The 19,881-nt window shown below is 37.2% G+C and overlaps 11 protein-coding genes across 11 annotated transcripts; 3 read left to right on the forward strand and 8 right to left on the reverse strand.

Moving 5' to 3' along the window:
- Nucleotides 1-117: 117 nt before the first annotated feature.
- On the forward strand, nt 118-1,764 carry TGL1 (sterol esterase; the record flags this gene model as incomplete). Its single annotated transcript, XM_033911601.1, has 1 exon — nt 118-1,764. One exon carries the CDS (start codon nt 118-120, stop codon nt 1,762-1,764), a length of 1,647 nt encoding a protein of 548 aa, XP_033767492.1.
- A 532-nt stretch (nt 1,765-2,296) lies between these two features.
- CTK1 (cyclin-dependent serine/threonine protein kinase CTK1) lies at nt 2,297-3,868 on the forward strand (the record flags this gene model as incomplete). Its single annotated transcript, XM_033911602.1, has 1 exon — nt 2,297-3,868. One exon carries the CDS (start codon nt 2,297-2,299, stop codon nt 3,866-3,868), a length of 1,572 nt encoding a protein of 523 aa, XP_033767493.1.
- Nucleotides 3,869-4,150: 282 nt separating this feature from the next.
- HSK3 (Hsk3p) lies at nt 4,151-4,360 on the reverse strand (the record flags this gene model as incomplete). Its single annotated transcript, XM_033911603.1, has 1 exon — nt 4,151-4,360. The coding sequence occupies one exon, from the start codon at nt 4,358-4,360 to the stop codon at nt 4,151-4,153; it is 210 nt and encodes a 69-aa protein (XP_033767494.1).
- A 272-nt stretch (nt 4,361-4,632) lies between these two features.
- On the reverse strand, nt 4,633-5,028 carry MRPL31 (mitochondrial 54S ribosomal protein mL60; the record flags this gene model as incomplete). The annotated part of the gene is made up of 1 exon (XM_033911604.1): nt 4,633-5,028. The coding sequence occupies one exon, from the start codon at nt 5,026-5,028 to the stop codon at nt 4,633-4,635; it is 396 nt and encodes a 131-aa protein (XP_033767495.1).
- A 273-nt stretch (nt 5,029-5,301) lies between these two features.
- Nucleotides 5,302-5,637, forward strand: CMC1 (Cmc1p; the record flags this gene model as incomplete). The annotated part of the gene is made up of 1 exon (XM_033911605.1): nt 5,302-5,637. One exon carries the CDS (start codon nt 5,302-5,304, stop codon nt 5,635-5,637), a length of 336 nt encoding a protein of 111 aa, XP_033767496.1.
- A 167-nt stretch (nt 5,638-5,804) lies between these two features.
- APL2 (Apl2p) lies at nt 5,805-7,985 on the reverse strand (the record flags this gene model as incomplete). The annotated part of the gene is made up of 1 exon (XM_033911606.1): nt 5,805-7,985. One exon carries the CDS (start codon nt 7,983-7,985, stop codon nt 5,805-5,807), a length of 2,181 nt encoding a protein of 726 aa, XP_033767497.1.
- A 483-nt stretch (nt 7,986-8,468) lies between these two features.
- On the reverse strand, nt 8,469-10,787 carry OCT1 (metalloendopeptidase; the record flags this gene model as incomplete). The annotated part of the gene is made up of 1 exon (XM_033911607.1): nt 8,469-10,787. The coding sequence occupies one exon, from the start codon at nt 10,785-10,787 to the stop codon at nt 8,469-8,471; it is 2,319 nt and encodes a 772-aa protein (XP_033767498.1).
- A 245-nt stretch (nt 10,788-11,032) lies between these two features.
- On the reverse strand, nt 11,033-12,424 carry RCI50 (Rci50p; the record flags this gene model as incomplete). Its single annotated transcript, XM_033911608.1, has 1 exon — nt 11,033-12,424. One exon carries the CDS (start codon nt 12,422-12,424, stop codon nt 11,033-11,035), a length of 1,392 nt encoding a protein of 463 aa, XP_033767499.1.
- Nucleotides 12,425-12,914: 490 nt separating this feature from the next.
- On the reverse strand, nt 12,915-14,210 carry RMA1 (putative tetrahydrofolate synthase; the record flags this gene model as incomplete). Its single annotated transcript, XM_033911609.1, has 1 exon — nt 12,915-14,210. One exon carries the CDS (start codon nt 14,208-14,210, stop codon nt 12,915-12,917), a length of 1,296 nt encoding a protein of 431 aa, XP_033767500.1.
- A 422-nt stretch (nt 14,211-14,632) lies between these two features.
- Nucleotides 14,633-15,373, reverse strand: SHE2 (She2p; the record flags this gene model as incomplete). The annotated part of the gene is made up of 1 exon (XM_033911610.1): nt 14,633-15,373. One exon carries the CDS (start codon nt 15,371-15,373, stop codon nt 14,633-14,635), a length of 741 nt encoding a protein of 246 aa, XP_033767501.1.
- Nucleotides 15,374-15,692: 319 nt separating this feature from the next.
- Nucleotides 15,693-19,502, reverse strand: MYO3 (myosin 3; the record flags this gene model as incomplete). Its single annotated transcript, XM_033911611.1, has 1 exon — nt 15,693-19,502. The coding sequence occupies one exon, from the start codon at nt 19,500-19,502 to the stop codon at nt 15,693-15,695; it is 3,810 nt and encodes a 1,269-aa protein (XP_033767502.1).
- Nucleotides 19,503-19,881: the final 379 nt, after the last annotated feature.

A 19,881-nucleotide genomic window follows, 5' to 3' on the forward strand; every position in this document is an offset into this window, starting at 1 on the left:
GCCATTTTCGAGCAATAACCAGGTGTGCAGGGAGATTAAGAAGTAAGAGGAAAGAAAACAATCTGTAGAAAACCTCGTTATTATAATTGATACTGATAAAAACGGTCCTTTGGCACAATGTACTTCCCCTTTTTAGGCAGATTATCAATAACGGATTATATCATAGTCGTCTTAGTGTACATCGAAAGCATTATCTCATCAGTCCTTAAACTTATACCACAACCAATGATTAACCTTTTCGAATGGCTGATAAACTTCTCAACGTGCTCCGATGACAATACCATCGAAGAAAAGTTAAGGGCAGCTCCAACTATTCATGAAATGTGTGCAATTTTTGATATATCTGTTGAAGATCATTTAGTAAGAACTGAAGATAATTACATCTTGACATTGCATAGAATCCCACCAATTTCTAAAAACAGGTTTAATAATAAGGTGGTCTACTTACATCACGGTCTTTTAATGTGTTCTGATGTTTGGTGTTGTAATATTGAGAGACATAAAAACTTGCCGTTTGTGTTGCATGATTTGGGTTACGACGTCTGGATGGGTAATAATAGAGGTAATAAATACTCAACTGCTCACTTGAATAAACCACCAAAATCGAACAAGTTTTGGGATTTTTCTATTGACGAATTTGCGTTTTTTGATATTCCAAACTCGATTGAGTTCATCTTAGATATAACAAAAGTGGACAGGGTCATTTGCATTGGATTTTCCCAGGGTTCTGCCCAAATGTTTGCAGCATTTTCGTTAAGTGAAAAGCTGAATCGAAAAGTTTCTCATTTTATAGCTATTGCCCCTGCTATGACCCCAAGGGGCCTGCACAACAGAATTGTTGATACTTTGGCAAAATCATCGCCCGGTTTTATGTATCTTTTCTTCGGTAGGAAAATTGTATTACCTTCCGCTGTCATTTGGCAAAGAACTTTACATCCAACACTTTTCAATTTGTGTATCGATATTGCAAACAAGATTCTCTTCAATTGGAAATCCTTTAACATTCTACCGAGACAAAAAATTGCTTCTTACGCAAAACTTTATTCAACCACCAGTGTAAAATCTATCGTTCATTGGTTCCAAATATTAAGATCTCAAAAATTTCAAATGTTTGAAGAGTCTGATAATATGCTGAATTCTTTGACTAGGCCTTACCAAATTGCTAATTTTCCCACTAGGACAAATATAAAAATCCCCATTCTTTTAATTTATGGTGGCATAGATTCTTTGGTCGATATTGATGTGATGAAAAAAAATTTACCTTTCAACTCCGTTTTTGATGTAAAGGTCGATAATTACGAACATCTAGACTTGATTTGGGGTAAAGATGCTGATACATTAGTTATCGCTAAAGTCTTAAGATTTATCGAATTTTTCAACCCTGGAAATGTTTCATTGAAGACTAACCAGTTACTACCATCTGCAAGTCTGGTTGAGGAATTGCCAAGCACGACATGGAAGACATCTCACCCAACGCATGGTCTCAGCTATAAAACTCATTCAGCAGATCGTTCTCCGTTGTCTGTACAGGCTGATGAAGTGAACGAAAACATTAATAGTGACAATGCCAGGTTCTTGAGACGAGTGTTCTCTACTAGTGCTATAGACGAGGACAACGGAAACGACCACCAAGATGATACGGAAGATGAAATCCACAAGGAGCAGCAAAGACGACTAAGTGCTTATTTGGAATCATCCAACGATTTACGACAACTTGATGCTAACTCTTCAGCTACCGCCCTAGATGGTTTAAATAAAGAATGAAAAGGATGCGAGAGAAACCCTATTAAAGTATTTTTTTTGGCCTAGGACAATAACACCAGCGCTAATCTAAAAATTAATTCACCAAAGAAATAGTATACGTATGTTTGATATACAATAAATAGATGTTATAAGTACTCATTGCTAACCTCATTCTTGTGCCCGCTGGAAGGGAGTGAAGTAATTGACTTCCTTTTGGCGTTGTTCTTATTTGGGTTAAAAAGGTCACGTGTAGCTTTATTTTTTCCATTTTTTTTTTCACTGATGGAAGAGAAAAACCTCTACATAATAAGGTAGCTTTGCATATTGATTGCCAATGAGACGTTAAAATGGACAGTTCAGATAATAAAATACATTTAGGGAAAAAGAGAAAACTTCATCAGTGTATTTATTCACCGTGCATACTAGCTTTTTTGGAGTTTTTTTGTTCCATTAATACTTTTCAAGAACATATTTTGTAAATAAAACTAATTCTAACATTATATTTTACGCTAGAATAACTGAAGGACCATACAGCATAAGTTATTCATTGATAATGTCCTACAATAATGGCAACACTTATTCAAAGAGTTATAGTAGAAATAATAAGAGGCCCTTGCTCGGAAAGAGGTCGTCACATCCTCAGTCCCTAGCGAGGCCACCGCCACCAAAGAGAATACGGACTGGTAGTAGTTATCAGTCAACTACAGATAATATTTCGTCTCATAGGCTAAATTCAAGTGATCAACCAGGTGCTACGAAAAGTCGTAGTAACAATAACTTATCTCGCTATAACGATGCATCTTTTCAAACAAATTCCAGATATCAAGGTTCAAGATACAATAATAACACATCGTATGAAAATAGGACTAAAAGCATGAAAAGGGATGAAACAAAAGCCGAATTCCTATCTCATTTACCAAAGGGGCCTAAATCTGTCGAGACATCAAGATATAATAATTCATCCATCACTAATAATAATGATATAAAAAATGGCAACTATGCGTCAAAATACTACAACCACAAAGGCCAGGAAATACGGTCCGTGATGACTAAGAAAGTGCCAGTTTCAGTTCTAAGGCAGCAAAGGAGCACTTCAATTTATCAAAGAATAATGCAGGTGGGAGAGGGAACCTATGGTAAAGTTTACAAGGCAAAAAATACAATTACAGAGAAGTTAGTGGCACTGAAAAAATTGAGATTACAGGGTGAGAGAGAAGGCTTTCCTATAACCTCTATACGAGAGATTAAATTATTACAAAGTTTTGATCATCCAAATGTCTCTACTATAAAGGAAATAATGGTCGAATCTCAAAAAACCGTATACATGATATTTGAGTACGCTGACAATGACTTGAGTGGATTACTATTAAATAAGGAAGTTCAAATTTCTCATTCGCAATGCAAACATCTCTTCAAACAATTGCTGTTAGGAATGGAATATCTGCATGATAATAAGATTTTACACCGTGATGTCAAAGGTTCTAATATCTTAATCGATAACCAGGGAAATCTAAAGATAACAGATTTTGGGCTAGCAAGGAAAATGAACGCCCGGGCCGACTACACCAATCGCGTCATTACGTTGTGGTACAGACCACCAGAACTATTGTTGGGGACTACAAAATATGGAACGGAAGTTGATATGTGGGGTTGTGGCTGCCTCCTAGTGGAATTATTCAACAAAACTGCAATTTTCCAAGGCTCTAATGAATTAGAACAAATAGAATCAATCTTCAAAGTTATGGGGACTCCTACAATAAATAGCTGGCCAACGCTTTATGATATGCCGTGGTTTTTTATGATTATGCCACAACAAACTACCAAATATACTAACACTTTCTCTGAAAAATTTGAAAGCATTTTGCCATCTGCAAAATGTCTACAATTGGCGACTAATTTGTTATGTTATAACCAGGCGAAAAGGTTCACCGCAACTGAAGCTTTACAAAGCGAATATTTCAAAGAAGAACCTAGGCCTGAACCTTTAATTCTTGATGGATTGGTAAGTTGCCACGAATACGAAGTCAAACTTGCAAGAAAACAGAAACGTTCTAACATCTCCACCAGCACCGGGAACAAAGGCAATAACAGTAATAATAATACTAATGATGACGATGATAAATAAGGACATATAGCCAATTAAAATAAGTAGACAAAAAAATAAGTAGACACAAAAAAATAGATCAATAACTTATTTATCACATTGTAGCCGGACGTATGATACATATATCTTCTTTTACGTCTGGAGGCCCGCCGATTGAAGGATCACGTACGTTGACTCGTACACAATACTATCCGCATCTTGGTTAACTTCTTATGTAAACTGTCTGTCTGCTGGCGTACCAGACTCCATCCCATTTCACACTTCATGGATTATTCGACTGCTAACTTGCCTACATCTTATGCCCTACTGTGTCTTTCCAAGCATCTGCTCCATATAATAAATGTAGCTACCTATTAACCAACTTCCATGTACCTTTCCCAATTGGTCAACCAAGTTTTCGTTGCATTGCTTCGACATAATATCTAACTGTTTTGTTGTTTCCTGCAAGTTTGTGTGAAGCTCTCTAAGTTCATGGGCAAGCTGGTTATACTGTCTTTGTTTGTTAGCGTTCATTATTTGATTATACTTCCTTGCGTCTTCTTTGTTTTAAGGTTCAAGTGTTTTGGTATATTGTATTTTGCCATTTACGTTGCTGATCTTCCTTCCCACCTTAATAAAAAAATAACGGTAATTACACTAGGCCTGGATTAATATGAGCAATACAAAACGGCAAAACCTTATCGCCATGAGACTTTCAGAAACGGATATTTAAACAAGTTGTTCACTGGTTAGACTATATACAGATTGAAATTGTTATATCGATAAAAAGATGTTCTATGTACTATTCAAAAGAATTTTGGGGTCTTTCTAATGGAAATCTTTGTCCATTTGGGCACTTTGTGAATACCCTTCCTATAACCCACGGCCTTCTTATCGAAAGTCCAATATTTATCTTTAGAAGACATTTGATTCTCCTTTGGAAAGACGGATGGCTTGTTTAGCAATCTCAACGATTTACTTCTTGGCTTATATTTTTTTTTGCTCTCCATGGCTTCTTGATAAGTAAGACCCTTTTCTTGACACCTCTGGACGTGGAGACCTAATGTTAATTGCTTTATTACCTGGTCAACGTTTCTTAATCTTTCTCTTTGACGGCATTTTTGATGTGTAGACATTCTCCATGGGATTTTCCATAGTAAGCCACCAGCGGCAGGGCTTGTTAATTTAAATGGACCAAACATTGAAGTCTTATAACTTGAATAGCCTTCTGAATAGGTGTCCTTTACTATAAGAACCGATTTCTCTTTCTCTCCAGCTTCCCTTTGTTCTGCTGCTATATGGGATCTCTTGGACTTTTTGCATGCTCTTGTACTTCTCCGACTATAAAGTTGAAAACGGAGTGCCCTGTATTTATACCCTTGACAGTTAAGGAGGATTCAACCAAAAATTGAAGTAAAGAACACAAGAGTCGGATACCTCCCAACCACTGGAACAACATTCATATATTTGATAAGATGGAGCAAAATAAGGACCCGCAGATGATTTCAAAACATAGCTCTAGGCTACCTATATGGGTACTAAGTCCCCGTGAAGAACAACAGGCTCGTAAGAACTTGAAGACGGCAACTTATGAGAAATGTGCAAATTTCGTACAAGCGATGGCAGACTGTGCTAAGGCAAATGGAATGAAGGTTTTTCCAACTTGCGATAAGCAACGGGATGAAATGAAATCGTGTCTCCTGTTTTATCAAACAGATGCGAAATATTTAGATGATGAAAGGGACAAAATTATTTTAGAAAAGATCAACAAGCTCGAAGAGTTATGTCAAAAGCAAAACTCGACAAAATAAGCCGCGTTGATTAGGCCTTTTGATTTAAATCTTATAAAAATTATTTGAAATATCCACTCTTGTACATAAATTATATACACAAGCCCAACAACAAAAAAGGAAAAGTTGATGTAAGAGGTATATATGTACGGTATAATACTTAAGTTCACTACAGCCGACCTCTATAGTCAAAATAAATCAAGCAGATCCTGTGAGACTACACTGCTGCCCGAAGCATCCAGATTGTTTTTACCACTGGAAGGTATATTATTTGAATTGTCACCTAGTTTCAGCTCCTTCAACCCTTGAACAGTCTTGGTACCATTTGTATTTGTTTGTGTGGCATCCTCAGAAGGTCCGAAATCAAATAAATCATCCAAATCGCCCAGAGTGGTCGAAGCATTCAGCATTCCTGTATTTGTATTCGTTACATCATCTCTGTCATCAAAATCTAACAGCACATCATCATTCGCCTTACTGGATATTTCGTTTTTCGCCATGCTTTCCAGTTCCTCTATATGCTTTCCTTTAACTATGTTTTGGACGTACTTTTTGCCTTTTTTCCTATTTGAGTTAGGTTTGAAGTAAATAGAACTTATAGTACCCAACTCCTTTAGTAGTTTCTCCAGAACTTCTGGTGAGAAATTCTCCAGTGTATTGGAGATCATTGGGAGTTTATTTTGACATAGATTGCTAATCAAACTTTCATTATTTGGCATTGAAAGACATCTCCAATACATCATAGCCATATCTCGGACATCTAATTCATGTGTCTGTTGTGTGGCTAGTTCCAGGACACTTTGTAGCACACTACCCGTTAAAGTGGTATGTAATCTGACTACTGTCATTAACAAGGACATCTGTGTCAAAGCTTCTTCTTGAACAAAATTTTCTACAAAGATATTAATTTTTGACTCTAAATTGGAAAAATTGTTTGGATGCTGTCCTAACAACCAAACATAGTTACACTTTGCAATATCTGATTGTAATAACACTTCAGGATTTGACCAAGTGTTAAATACTGCGCAAACTTGTTTGGCCATCTTATCATTTTCGGGGCAATGTCTCAATAAATCACACAATGATATACAGCAGTCGTCTTTTATTGTATCTTGCCTTTCTAACAATTCTAAAAGAATATCTAAGACCTTACCGACAAACGATTCTTGTGCATATTTAATACCTAATTGAGACAAAGCTTGAATAGCCCTTGAAACAAACTCGGGTTCATATTCCATTGCATATTCCTTCAGTTCCGTCAACAACAAAGTACATTGTTTTAAGTTGGAAGGATCGACTAGTCTCACGAGAATATCTATCTTCTCCAATTTCACGTAAAGTGGATCGTTGAATTTGATATAAAATATCCTCAATTCTTTGGTTAATAGCTCTGGGTACTTTTCTAATATGATTCTAATGTTTTTCAAAGCAACATATTGCATTTCAGGCGGAGTAGACATCAGTGATACAAGAGCAGATGATAATCTTTTCATTATCAGACTGTTCGAGGAATATTCGATTTGAGGCAAATTTCTTACGATCACCTTTATTGTAGCCAGAACAACGGCTGGGTTAACGTGTTGCAAATGTGCAGTTACTCGGTCAATGATATCCTGTGCCTCTAAAGAATCTTTTGCCGAATATTCGGAAAGAGTTCCTAGTATGATAATTCTCGCCCATTCCGTACATTCGTTCAAAGCCAGTAAGAACTGCGAAACGTGCGACTGAATCAAACTTGAAAGATCAACCGCATCCATATCCATATTGTAAATTTCAATTAATGCTGCTGTTGCGTTTGCAATCACGAGGGGATTTGAGTCATCTAAGGCATTAACCAAATCCTCAACGACACCCAACTCAACACATAAATCCTTATTTAATTGGAAAAGTTTTGCCACACATATTACGGCGGTTTTTCTGACATACGCATTATCATCATGCAAGGTACGGCGAAGAGGTGTTTCAATGTATTCGAGGATTTTGTCAACTCTTATCATTGACATCGTTCTGATTGCCATACAACGAATTAAGGGATTGGGATCTTGTGCATCAGTAATGAATGTGTTAACGGCGAGAATACATAACTCGGGATGTGTTTCAGCATAATTCATCACATAAAGATAAACCAATTTTTTCTGCTCAACATCAATCGTGGCAATGTTTTTTAAGACATCTGGGAAAAGCGAAGAGACATCTTTTCCCAACGTCATTTGCTGGATCGTTTTCTTGATTGCATCTTTCCGGGTCTGTGGGTATTGAGAAACTAAACCAGTTCGTAATTCACTCAATTCGCCCTTACCGGATATCTTGGGCGCAATTCTAATGGAGTCCTTTAAAAACTTCTTAATTCTCTTATCCAGTGGTGGCATATTTGGAACTGTTTTCTAAGTGGAGTAAGAAGTTGAGAAAAAAAGCAGGCAGTAGGAGGTGACTTCGTACCTAGGTAATCTGCCTATCACGACAATAAAACTGCAACAGAATATGCTTGATAATTAGGAAAGTGTCCTTTACATCGTAAGCATTCTTCATTGGAAAGAGCTCTTTTTGATTTTACTGCAAGCTTTGAAACTCGCAATATCATTCTGTACGCGGAAACAGAAGATGTGACGATAATACATTAAGTATATAAAGGAATAACAATAGATTATGCTTTTTTACAAAGCATTATTTAGCATATGCATGTTTGTTAGACATATGATCAATGGTTTCCAGACCTTTTTTTTATATTAGGTCTTAGTATTTATAAGATTATGCAATTTTTTTTTCCAGTGAAATTTCAGTAAAAGAATACTTTAGCCATCAATAAATATCGTCCGCCAATAATGACTTCGATTAAAATCCAACTTTCCACCCTAAGATTTGTGAGACTGTGCAATAAATTCCATGGCATCGCTGCCACCTCCTTCTAGCATGGGGCATTCTAGAACATCAGCGATGCATTTCCAAGGATCTTTCAGCCCGCCCCATTTTAATAAATGCTTTTTAAATTTATCACCATTTTTTCGACTGTACGGATCATCTTCGAACAAGGCGTACCAGATTTTAGAAGCTATTGTCCTATCAAATAAGTAGCTGTAGTATGTTGCTCCGTACCCAAATAAATGGCCAAACCTTCCGCACCAATTACTCTGGTCGTCGACCAGGACCTTTAAACGTCGTTCTAGTGTTTGATAGTTTTCAACAACATCAAAATTATCAATATCAGAAATAATTTTTTCATCGTGAAATGATTGGTCTAGCATAGCCATCTTTGCCTGGGAGTATGTTTCACAATTTTGAAGAAAATTTGTGCTTTTCATGAATCCCTGCAACATATCTGCCTGAATGGTTTCTCCAGTCTCGTAATGCTTGCCAATTCTTGTCAAAATTCGTATATCCTTGGCGAAGTGCTCCATCAGGATACTTGGCAACTCCACAAAATCAGTAGCACATCTTGTACCACTTACATTCTGCATGTGAGTTCTCCCTAACATTGAGTGCATTGCATGTCCCATCTCATGGAAGAGCGTTTCAACTTCATTAAGTTGCAAAAAACAAAGGCTCTTTTTAGAAGCGATTGGTATTGGAGAAAAATTACATACGAGGGAGATAACAGGTAATTGGAAGTAGGTGCCATCTGGATTCTCACCGACTTGGATAGTTGAGAAATCATTTTCACTAGGATATATTTGCCTAGAACAACAAACTGTGAAATGTGCCGGATTTGAAGTCTTGCCATTTCGTTCAAATAAATCACAATAAATTATACCAATAATTCCCTCCTCTTCGGATATTACATTCAATCTTCTCACGTCTGGCGACCACGTTTCTCCCTCATCAGTAATCGCTGGTTCCAATCGAATACCGTATATTTGCTGAAATAAATCTGACAAACCCTGAATGACATTTCCTAATGTGAAATAATAGCTTATCTCTTTGGCACTGGGTGCATTTGACGGATTAAGCTGTAAATATTTGCCAGTATAGTAATCCCTATCCCATGGTCTCACAAGCTTCAATATTTCGTCTGTGTTTGTAATCAATGGCTTCTTAAGATCTTTGGCCTTGAGCTCAGCTATAAATCTCAATTCATTTGCCGTCTTCTCCATAGTATTATTCATTAACGTTAAAATAAAATCTTGAACATCTTTCGGATTCTTTGCCATCTTACCTTCCAGTTGATACTCTGCATAGCTTCTTTTGTGCATTAAGTTCGCCAAAATTGCCCTTAATTTGATTAAGTGGCCCAATCTTTTGACTTGTTTGTCAGAACAACTATGAAGTGCGGTCCATAACTTTTTTCTCACCACTTCATTTTCGCAACTTTTCAATAATGCGTAAGCTGCATATCCAAATGTAGGTACTTTATAATTTTGCCCTTTTACATCTTTATTTAATTGCTTCAATAAAAATGTACTCACCTTACTATTATCCAGATCTTTACATGGTATTTTCACGGAATTCGAACCAGGATAATCTGTGTGGTTGATGAATTCTTGACCTACTAAACTAATTTCCTGGGATAACTGGATAAACTTTTCTCTGACATCAGGGTTCATATAGATTCCTGACTTTTCAAAATCATCCAATAAGATTTTACCAACTTTAAGCTCTTCTTCACTTAACCTCGACGACACTTCTGGGTTGTTTAAAACCGACTTTAGCATATTACATAACGAAACGTCAGTATTCAAGACATTCATGAACTCAAACATTTGTTCATGGCAATCCTGGGCTGCCTTAACAAATGCATCATCTGGATGTGTTGACCTGATAAACTCACACAAATCAATAACTCGACAGAGAGTATCGCTTAATCTGTCCAGGTTCATGATATAGCTTAATTTACCGTTTTCGCTAAAGTCACTTCTCATTTTTTCGAGGAGTTCTTGTGCTTGCTTCAAAGAAACCTGGCTGAACTTACGTAAACCATCTGGAGAAGTCAAATAAGGGTTCTTGAAAAGTCCCGTTTTATTTTTCTTAAAAAGATACTGTGAAATCTTGCTATTATTAGCATCTTGACCATTGATATTCCTCCAATATGAATTGTCGTCGAAAATCTTCTTAATGCCTCTTGGATTGGTCTTAGAGACTGCTCCAGCTGTGGCAAAGAATCTGATTAATTTATTTTGACGGGAAAGCGACGGTACGAAGGCATTGGACCCAGCTTTCAATGTTATCATGCGAAGCATTACTGTTGTTATTTCCCGGTACTTTTCACTCAGTGATCTGACATCTATTCCCTTACATATAGTTTTTCCAAAGTGAATTCGCCATCTGTTTTGATTTTGGCGCTATATATGTACTTTTTTCACTCTTGCTTGTGAGGCGGTGACGTAAAAACTCGCCATATCCAATAAAGAATCGACGTCTTTCGGTATTTAACATATCGATAAAAATTTGGAAGAATATATATATATATATACAGGCTTATGGTTTATATTGATATATCATCAGCCTTTTTAAGTTCGCGTTTAGCTTCCTTAATGAGCTCATTAAAACGTATCATCTCTGAAATTCGAATAGCCCTTTTAAGTTCTTTCTTAGACGCCTTCAAACGTCCCTTATGCAAATTTATCACACCGACACCGTAGCAAGCAAGGGATAATGCCTTGAGGATTCTCTGATCCATTTCGCTTTCCGTTGCAATCTTTGGATATTGATTTTCATCGGCAAAGCTGATAATGCTTCTATAGCAGTCAGCCGAATACTGTAAGCAAGCATTCTGGTTTTCTTGTAACTTGGATCGGATAGATTCTAAATTTTCAGATTTTTCGTATGGTTGATTGTCGATAGTGTATAGACTTCCTTCAAACTTCTCTGAATTTAAGTAAAAAATTGACCCAAGCTCTGCCTGGGCAAGCAAGACCTCATCAAGAGGACTATCTGTTAATAGCATCCATTCTAGTGTTGTTATTTTGCTATTCAAGGCCCCAAGAAGGTTGGTCTGAGTGAGACAATACCGGGTATATAACTCTCTTGCAGTCAAGAGTTCTTTCATGAAAACACATCGTTCACTTTCATGTTCCTTTATCTTTATATCCTGTTTGCTCTTGAAGTTCAAATGCTTTTGATAGTCCACTTTGGATTTTCCAATAAAGGGTAGTCCTTTGAAATTCTTCCAGTCAAGTTGTTGATCGTTTAAGAGTCCCGATTTAGAAAGAATATTTTTGACTTCCGGCGAGTTCTGCAAAAATTCTCGTTGAGCTAATAAAAGGTGCATTATCAGTAACGTTGCGTTCACTTCAGAGTCTTTATTTATTTCAATGAATCTTATCAAAAGTTGGAGATCTCTTTTCAACAACATGGATTTTCTCTTCTTTGACTTATCAGTAGGTTTGCTTAATTCATCGAAGAACCTTTTGAGCATGCCTTCATATAAAGATGCGGCATCATTGTACGAATGCAATTTCTCATACATTTCTCCAATTTTGATTTCAATACCGGTATATTCATCCGAAAGAGGGTCCATGTTTTCAGCTTTGCATTCTTCCAAAGCTTTGAGGTAATACTCAAGGCTTTTTTGGAAGTTCGCACCTTCTTTCTTAATTTCTGAATGTAACCCCTTCCTTAATATTTTAGCCACGGGTTTGGGAAAAGTATGATGTGGCCAATAAACCCACCATATATTGAAGGTAATGAAACTTATAATACCTGTCGATAATACCCATTTCTGAAAATTGCTCCTTCTTTTGAATGGTGTTCTCCAGAAATTTTGCTCCTTTAAAGTGGAATAGAATTTGGACCGATGATTGGTAACTAGGTTGGGGTTAGTAAGCCGTCTCATGGTCACTTCTTTTTTGACTGATTTATGCAGGTATCTCCACATGCCAAATCAGGATAAGTTTCTTCATCAGAATAGCATTGTAGTTCTGTTTTTTAATAGTTATTTCGTGCATTTTATATATCCTAAAGAATTTTGTTCAATTTAGAAATTTTCGTGCGGCTGACAGACCATATACCGCTTTCTGGTATGTACTAACCAAAAACTATTCAATATTTGTTTTATGACGATTAAACCGCCTTCAAATCTCTTCTGCCGTTTTCTCATCAAGGTAAAGAATAAGAGAGTTAATTTATATGACAGCTTTTTTTTTCTACACGAAATATAAAACTACCAAAATTTGGTTGAAAGAAACTTTATACATAGTGAGTAGACCACTAATAATTTTTTTGAGAAGTAAAATGCGATGCTATAGTTTAAAGAACCCAAGCCGTTATAAAATGTGGCAAAGTTTATTTGTTTCCAGGTACCTTTAGCAGACCGGCTCTCTATCAATATGAGCTGTTTGGATTGTTCGATATAATCACATCTGAAATTATACTGGCAAGTGACAGTTGTGTAGGCGCAATAACTCTTTACAGATATACAGTGATCCGCACACAATAACAGGAACCACTGTCTTTAACCCAGTTGTTTCAAGGAACGTCCAGACACTCTGAAGATCCGGCTGCATGTCAACATTTCTCGTATACCGGTGTTTGATGAACGCGAAAAGATTTACTGGTTCTAAAGATTGAATCCATGGCATTCCAGCCACTGACCCAAATCTAGTCACGATAACATGATCTTGCGGACGTATCAGCGGGTCAAGCAAGGGTGGCACCTTCTTCCCAGTTGTTATAGCAATGACAAACGTTAATGGCGTACCGCCGTATTTGGCCCTTAAATGGCAGGCTAAATTTCGAGCTGCCTTCGCATTATTTGCGTTGTCCAGTAGCAACGCAATTTTCTTCCCACTACTAGATTCATAGCAGTAATCTAATCGATGTAAACTTCTTGGCCAATCTACGGATATTAAACCTTTGGATAGTTGATCCTTCGAAATAGAAATCTTTTCTTCCTTGTTCAAAAAGTCTAAAACTGCTATCGCAACTCTTAAATTAAATATCTGATACTCTTCTTCATTATATGGCAGGTGGTGAATTTCAAGCGTGCCCCATGAATCTGTCCGTACATTACACTTATTAAGAGAAGGATCAGTGATTTTTAATCGACATCCGACGTCATGACACCGTTTGGTTATTGTATTTCGTACAAATTCGTCATTAGAACCGTCTAGTAGACAAATAGCTTTATTTGGGCGATTGCCAGTAATTTGAGACAGAAACTTGCATAAGAATGCTTCATCGCTTATGCCTACGTTGGTAATGGCACAACAAATCCTATTTTGACCTGCAATTATATTTGCAGGGTCCTGTCTCCCAGTTGACCCAGTTTCTATTATACACCATTGGCAACTTTTCTCAGCAAAATATACCAAAGCCACACTTGTCAGCAGTTCGAGGTTGTTACACTGTAAATTTAAAGACCTATCCACCTCTATAAGTTCCCTCTCGATTCTAGAATACTCTGTTAAGGAAATGGCCTCATTGTTAATGCTAATATCCTCCTCCTTAGCATTTAGCAAGAAAGATGTAGTATACCTACCAACCAAGATTCTTTGCCGCTGTGGTTCCGGATGTTGCAATATAGATGTTAAAAATGTAGATACCGTCTCCTTACCATTTGTTCCCGCTATATGAAGGATTGTCAGACTATTTTGGGGATTTCCAACGTACCCCAACAAACGGTTTATTCGAGGAAAAGTTTGCCTTCCGTTTATACCATCCATCTTTTGCCGAAGTAATCAGTTACCGACCAAACAAGCACAATACTCTTTTACAACAAAGTCGTAAGAATATAGATCGACTTGACTCAAGGCTTCAAAAAGAATAAAAATATAAATTTGAAAAATCATTGTTGACCTAAATTGCCGCCCCCACATATCAGAAGAGGCTTTATTTTGGGCTATTCTTCCCCATATATTTTTCCCTTGACATACCTGCCTTTTTCTTTTCCATACCCATTGTATCAAAAAGTAGCAAAAAAGAGCGCGGTTTGAAATGCTGAAATGAGGACATAGAATAAGAGCCGATCACCAATATTTGAGAAGCCTACTTTCTGTGCTACGTGACGGAACTATTCACATGTATATATATGTTTTATTAACTGCTGGTATCTATCTTTTTTTTCTAAGCTAAAAAAACGAAGACCTCAATTCTTCAACTTACCAAACTTGTCATGCCACTTGGTAGCGACGACGTCGAATTCTTCGTCTAAGGCACTCAGCTTTCCATCTAAAATAGAGTGCCACGCAGCTGACAAGGTCTGAAATTCTTCTTCAGAATTGACAGGAAGGATCTCCTGCAGAAAGATGTTATCAGTTTCTCCGATATTTGTACCGTCCTCATCAGCACATTTGATGGCGAATTGGACAACTTCTAAATCTAAGAGGTTGCTACCTATACGCAAGGACTCAATCATCCATTGAGAAAACTTCACGAAATGATTGTAGCTGTCGTCAATAGCCAATATGGATTCTGCTGTTAGTGTTAGGTCCTCATTCAAAGTCTTGGATAAAATTTCCTTTTGTAATGATTGCGTTAGATAATAGTTCAGTAAGTCGAATGTTTCGACGCATTTAACGAACATTGAGGCTATTGGTAAAATCACTTTATCAAGCGAGTCCGCATTTGGATCTAATCCGTCCTTACCTTCATTGATGAACTCTGATGCGTTATAGCTTAATACACAATCATTGTAGAATCTTAATTTCTTGACAAATTTGATCAAAGTAGTTCTTTCGAATCGTAGCGTAGCTACCCTTCGCAAATGGCTAATGAACTTGTTCAGGACGTGAATATAAGATGAGAGATACCGGGAGAGCAAGGCTAATATCTGTTCAACTAATTCACTGGTTCCAGGAGTGACCTTAATATCTTTATCAGCACTCATTTTTAAGCGTTTAGTATTATGCAAAAAGGAAACTAATAAGGTTTACTGTACTCTCTCCTTCCAAGAAAGAATGTCTTCAGAGAAGTGAGGATTTTATTGTCAAATCTAGAGAGCTTGTTGTGAACGATGTCCTGCATTGAAATGGGAATTTTTCAAACGGGAAGTTACAAACAAAAAACGAAAAACAAAGAGAAAAGGGCCTTCAACCTTCCGCGAAGATTTGTTTAAGGATAAATGTAATGCACATTACTATGTTGAGAGGCAGGCATGGAGGACCATTCTATAAAAAGAGGGATAATCACCTATATATTTATATAAATTACCAGTCATCATCGTCGTCACCATCGCCATTGTCATCATCATCCTCAGCACTTTCGGCCCGCATTTTGTTTGCCCTTGCTGCTAATGCAGAAGCTAAACCATCACTGAATGACCCCATGAGCTTAGTTTGGTTATTACTAGTAGATTCAGCTGTTGTGCTTTCTAATTGCACATTTTCTTGTGCGCTTGAAATGGTATTGTTGATCTGGCTCGCTTTTTGATTTGTGGCGTTATCCACAGCCGCCGTTGCTGTTATAGATACCGTGCGTCTTGTCTCTTTATAAGGAGTCATGTAAGCAGTGGGAACCCAACCTTCTTTGCTTCCATCGAGAAGTTTCGCTAAAGACCAACCACTAGGTTCATCTCTGCTTATAAATACAATGTCGCCCTTTTTTAATGGTAGCTCCGAAGATGATCCAGAACCTGGGAAGTCGTATGCAGCTTCGAATTTTGGATCTTCAGGTTGGCCCATGGGAGGAGGAGGTGGTGGAGTTGGTATGTCTGCGGTTGTTGCCTTCAATGGCTCCTTATTTTCATTAACCCTTTTTGAAGGTGGCATTGATACCTGGTTTTCTTTAGCAGATGAGGATTTATGGCTTGAGGAGGCCTTTTTCAATATGGTGTTTTCCTTGGATAAGGATTTTGAGTTGTATTTTGAGCTTGGTTTTGTACCAGGGTTTGCAGATGCTTTTCTTGGTACAGTCTTATCTGGCTTAGGATTGTATGCTGCCTGTGCAGCTGTAGCTGCTAAAGATAACTGATTGGTAGGTTTTTGTGAAGGGAGCGGTTGTTTTTTTGCAGTAACCCTGTGAGTTCTATGGCTGTGCGTATGTTTGTGAGTAGACTTGTGTTTACTTTTCTTACTTTTGATAGGTTTGCCGCTCAATCCACCAGGATTCTTAGGTTTTTTGTTCGATTTAGAGTTAGCAGGGTGCCCACGACGCACATATATTGTGCTCGACTTGTATATATCACCATATTTCGGTGCTGAATCGCTAATTTTTGAGCGAACAGCGTGCAACTTGTTTGGTTGTTTGTGATATTCAATTGTGGGGCCGATCTTTATTATTATCTTATCATTTAACTTTTTCATACGTGTCACTAATTCCGTCTTGAAAGGTGTATTAATGAGTGGATCAGGTTGCGCACTATTGAGAAGGATAACGCCCATCCAATCATCTTGGAGGTTTGTTAAGCACACTTGTTTAATTTTACCCAGATCAATTTTATAATCCTGTGTATATTTCATAGCGTTTTGTTCCCGTGTTTGTCCAATAATATAAAATGTCTTCTTCGTTAAGATGAACACTTTTTTCAATCTTTGAGCTGATCTGCCAAATTTTGAGTGCAAACATTCCCCCTTTATTGAAAAAACAACTTTATCCTTGATTCCTACCTGTCTTCTAATGTATGATCCTTTTGTTTTAGACTCATTGCAGGATAGGTAATCGCCCATAAAGGCCCTGTATCCAAGTAAAGACATAGATCTTCTCTCTTTTTTACCCCCCAAAAGTTTGGCGCCGTAATCACGAAGCTTTACGTACTTGTTTCCACCCTTTTTCTCTCTAATAATACGCTGAATTTTTATCGCAGCGTCAATACGTCTTTGAAGAAACCTTCTCCATGCTCTCTGGATTCTAGCAGCCATATTGTACCAGTATTTATCACGCATATCTTCCAGAGCAAACAGAGATTCCGGAGTTTTAATGAATACACTCGTTACTCCAAGTTGAAATTCCTTTTCCGGTATCATGGCATCTCTTAAGATAAGTTTGACCGCCTCAAGAGTATCCCCTTCCCAGGTGTAATCACCAGCATATGAACAATCAGGAGACAATAAATAAAATCTTTCGACAAATTTTTCAAAAGATTGTCTGTAAGCAAAACCAGCCCTTCTGATGCGGACATTTTCTTGCAAACCCAAATATTTTACTTGATGTAGCACTTGGTGATCATCATAGTCATCTGGTGATTTAGTTTGATTAGGCTTGATTGTTCTAATATAGGAAGGCTCAGCTTTTGACAGAGTTTCCACTAGTTCATTTGCACTTTTAATTATTTTATCACCTGCAGTTGGAGGCCGTCTCTTTGAATCTTTATCAACATCATCGGGAAAAATTGTGGAAAGAAATGTATTTGTAGTTGTGCCGATTAATTCAATTAGGTCCTTTTGGAGTTGGTCCTTATTTTTATCGGTTATACCATTGATGTCATAGGTGACATCTCCGGCGTAATGTTTAATAACAAATTTGTTAGCTCTTAACTCAAAGTATGGATTTGAATTAAATAAGTTAAGTCGTTGAGCAAACGCCTGATCAGCGGCATTAGAATCTGCATGAGCAGTTGCAATAGAATCATTCATTGCAGCAAAAATACCCGGTGGCCTTTTCGCTTCGATTAAATCACATACAACCTTATTGTCAAAGTACTTGATGGGGGTCCATTTGATTTTTTCTCTTTCATAAGTCTCTTGTTCAGCTTTCAGAGTCAATTGAATAAAAATTTGTTGAAGCTTTTCATTAACATAATTGATACATATTTGCTCAAAAGAGTTATGTTCAAAAATTTCAAAGCCGTAAATGTCTAAAATCCCAATTGATTTATCAGCACCAGGGAAAGCCTGTAAGGATACGTTAACCCTATCAACAATCCAGTCGAATAAATTATTATATATTGCTTTGGCAAGAGCATCTCTCACTGCTGTCGCTTGGACTGGATTCAAAGGTACATGATAAACTGAGCCCCTCTTCATTCCGTGACTGGTCTGCATGATTCTTTCCACTAAACACTTCATCAGTAACGAAGCATCAACCTGCAATAAATAAGCAACAAAATCAGTCACTGAAGTATCTCTTATCTGAGCATTTCCCTCTTCATTTTCTATGAAGGAAATGTTACCAATCCACAGGATTGCCGCCAGCATTCTGAAAATTTGGTCTTGTTCTTCTTGGGCCAAACCAATCGTTCTCATAGCCTCTAACGTTCCTTGAAAATCTTTTATGTCATCGATTGTGTCCGCAGTAGTACAACCAGCTGCAGCAGTGTATATATATTGTTCAGGCATTTGTACACCGAGCATCTGTCTGTACGTATCTGAGGCACCTTTAGTGAATTGGTAAAAAATATGAAAGTTTCTTTCGTTTTTAATTTGACTAACAACTCTTTGTTTCTCTAGCAAGTAATTTGTGATATTACCTGCGCAAGGTTCAAATTGAGAGTTGAATTTAATTTCTAGATATTTGCCGTGCCTCGAAGAGTTATTGTTCCGCAGAGTTTTAGCACAGCCAAATGATTCAAGAAGCGGATTAGTAGCGAGAACCATATCTTTAATCTTCCCGATCGATTCAGAATGGCTATTAGATGCAGCTGCAATATATTGCATAATACGTTTGGCTGCTTCCGTCTTACCAGCACCGGACTCACCAGAAATAATAACACACTGGTTTTCATTGTAAGATTTAAGATTGTAATACATAGATTCTGCGATAGCAAACACATGTGGTGGAACTTCAAGTCTATTCTTTCCTTTATATGACCCCAAAACAGCATTTGTATATATTCCCAAATCGCGGAATGGATTTACACTAATTAACACATGGCCAATATAGGTGTAAATAATCCCATTCTTAAACCTTTTTTTCAAATTTTCATTAATAGATTCATCAGATATTTTTGACAACAGTGTCAAATCAGAAACACCTACTTCTTTTTTTTTATTTGCATCAAACGTAGCCTTTTTGATTTTTGCAGATCTTTTCTTAGGCTCCTTAACGTCCTTTCTGCGTGCTCCCCTTTTTATGACAGCCATTGACAGTGATGAGTGTTTCTTTGTTTTCTGATTTAAATGTGTGATTAGCGAATTCTTGTTTTATGTATGGACTGAGTATCAATCTGCCCACGGTCAATTGATTCTAGGTTGGTTCAACCCTTTATAACAGATTATTCTCTATTTACTTGTCACAGCAAACGGTTTCCTTTTTCGGTAAAGCTGTTTCCGAGATTTATTCTATAAATGCAAATGAATCAGTTTATTTTTATTATCCAGCTAAACAGGCGATTTATTTGGTGCCTTACTACTGTATGATAGCTGCGTCAAGTCGTAGATTGATTTACCTATCGCGTGAATAAGAGAAATCATCGAAATCTGTTTCAATATAGTGGTCATATTTTCTTGAACGAAGGTGTAT

Source organism: Saccharomyces paradoxus, chromosome XI (genome assembly GCF_002079055.1).
Source record: "Saccharomyces paradoxus chromosome XI, complete sequence".
NCBI classification, from domain to species: Eukaryota; Fungi; Ascomycota; class Saccharomycetes; order Saccharomycetales; family Saccharomycetaceae; genus Saccharomyces; species Saccharomyces paradoxus.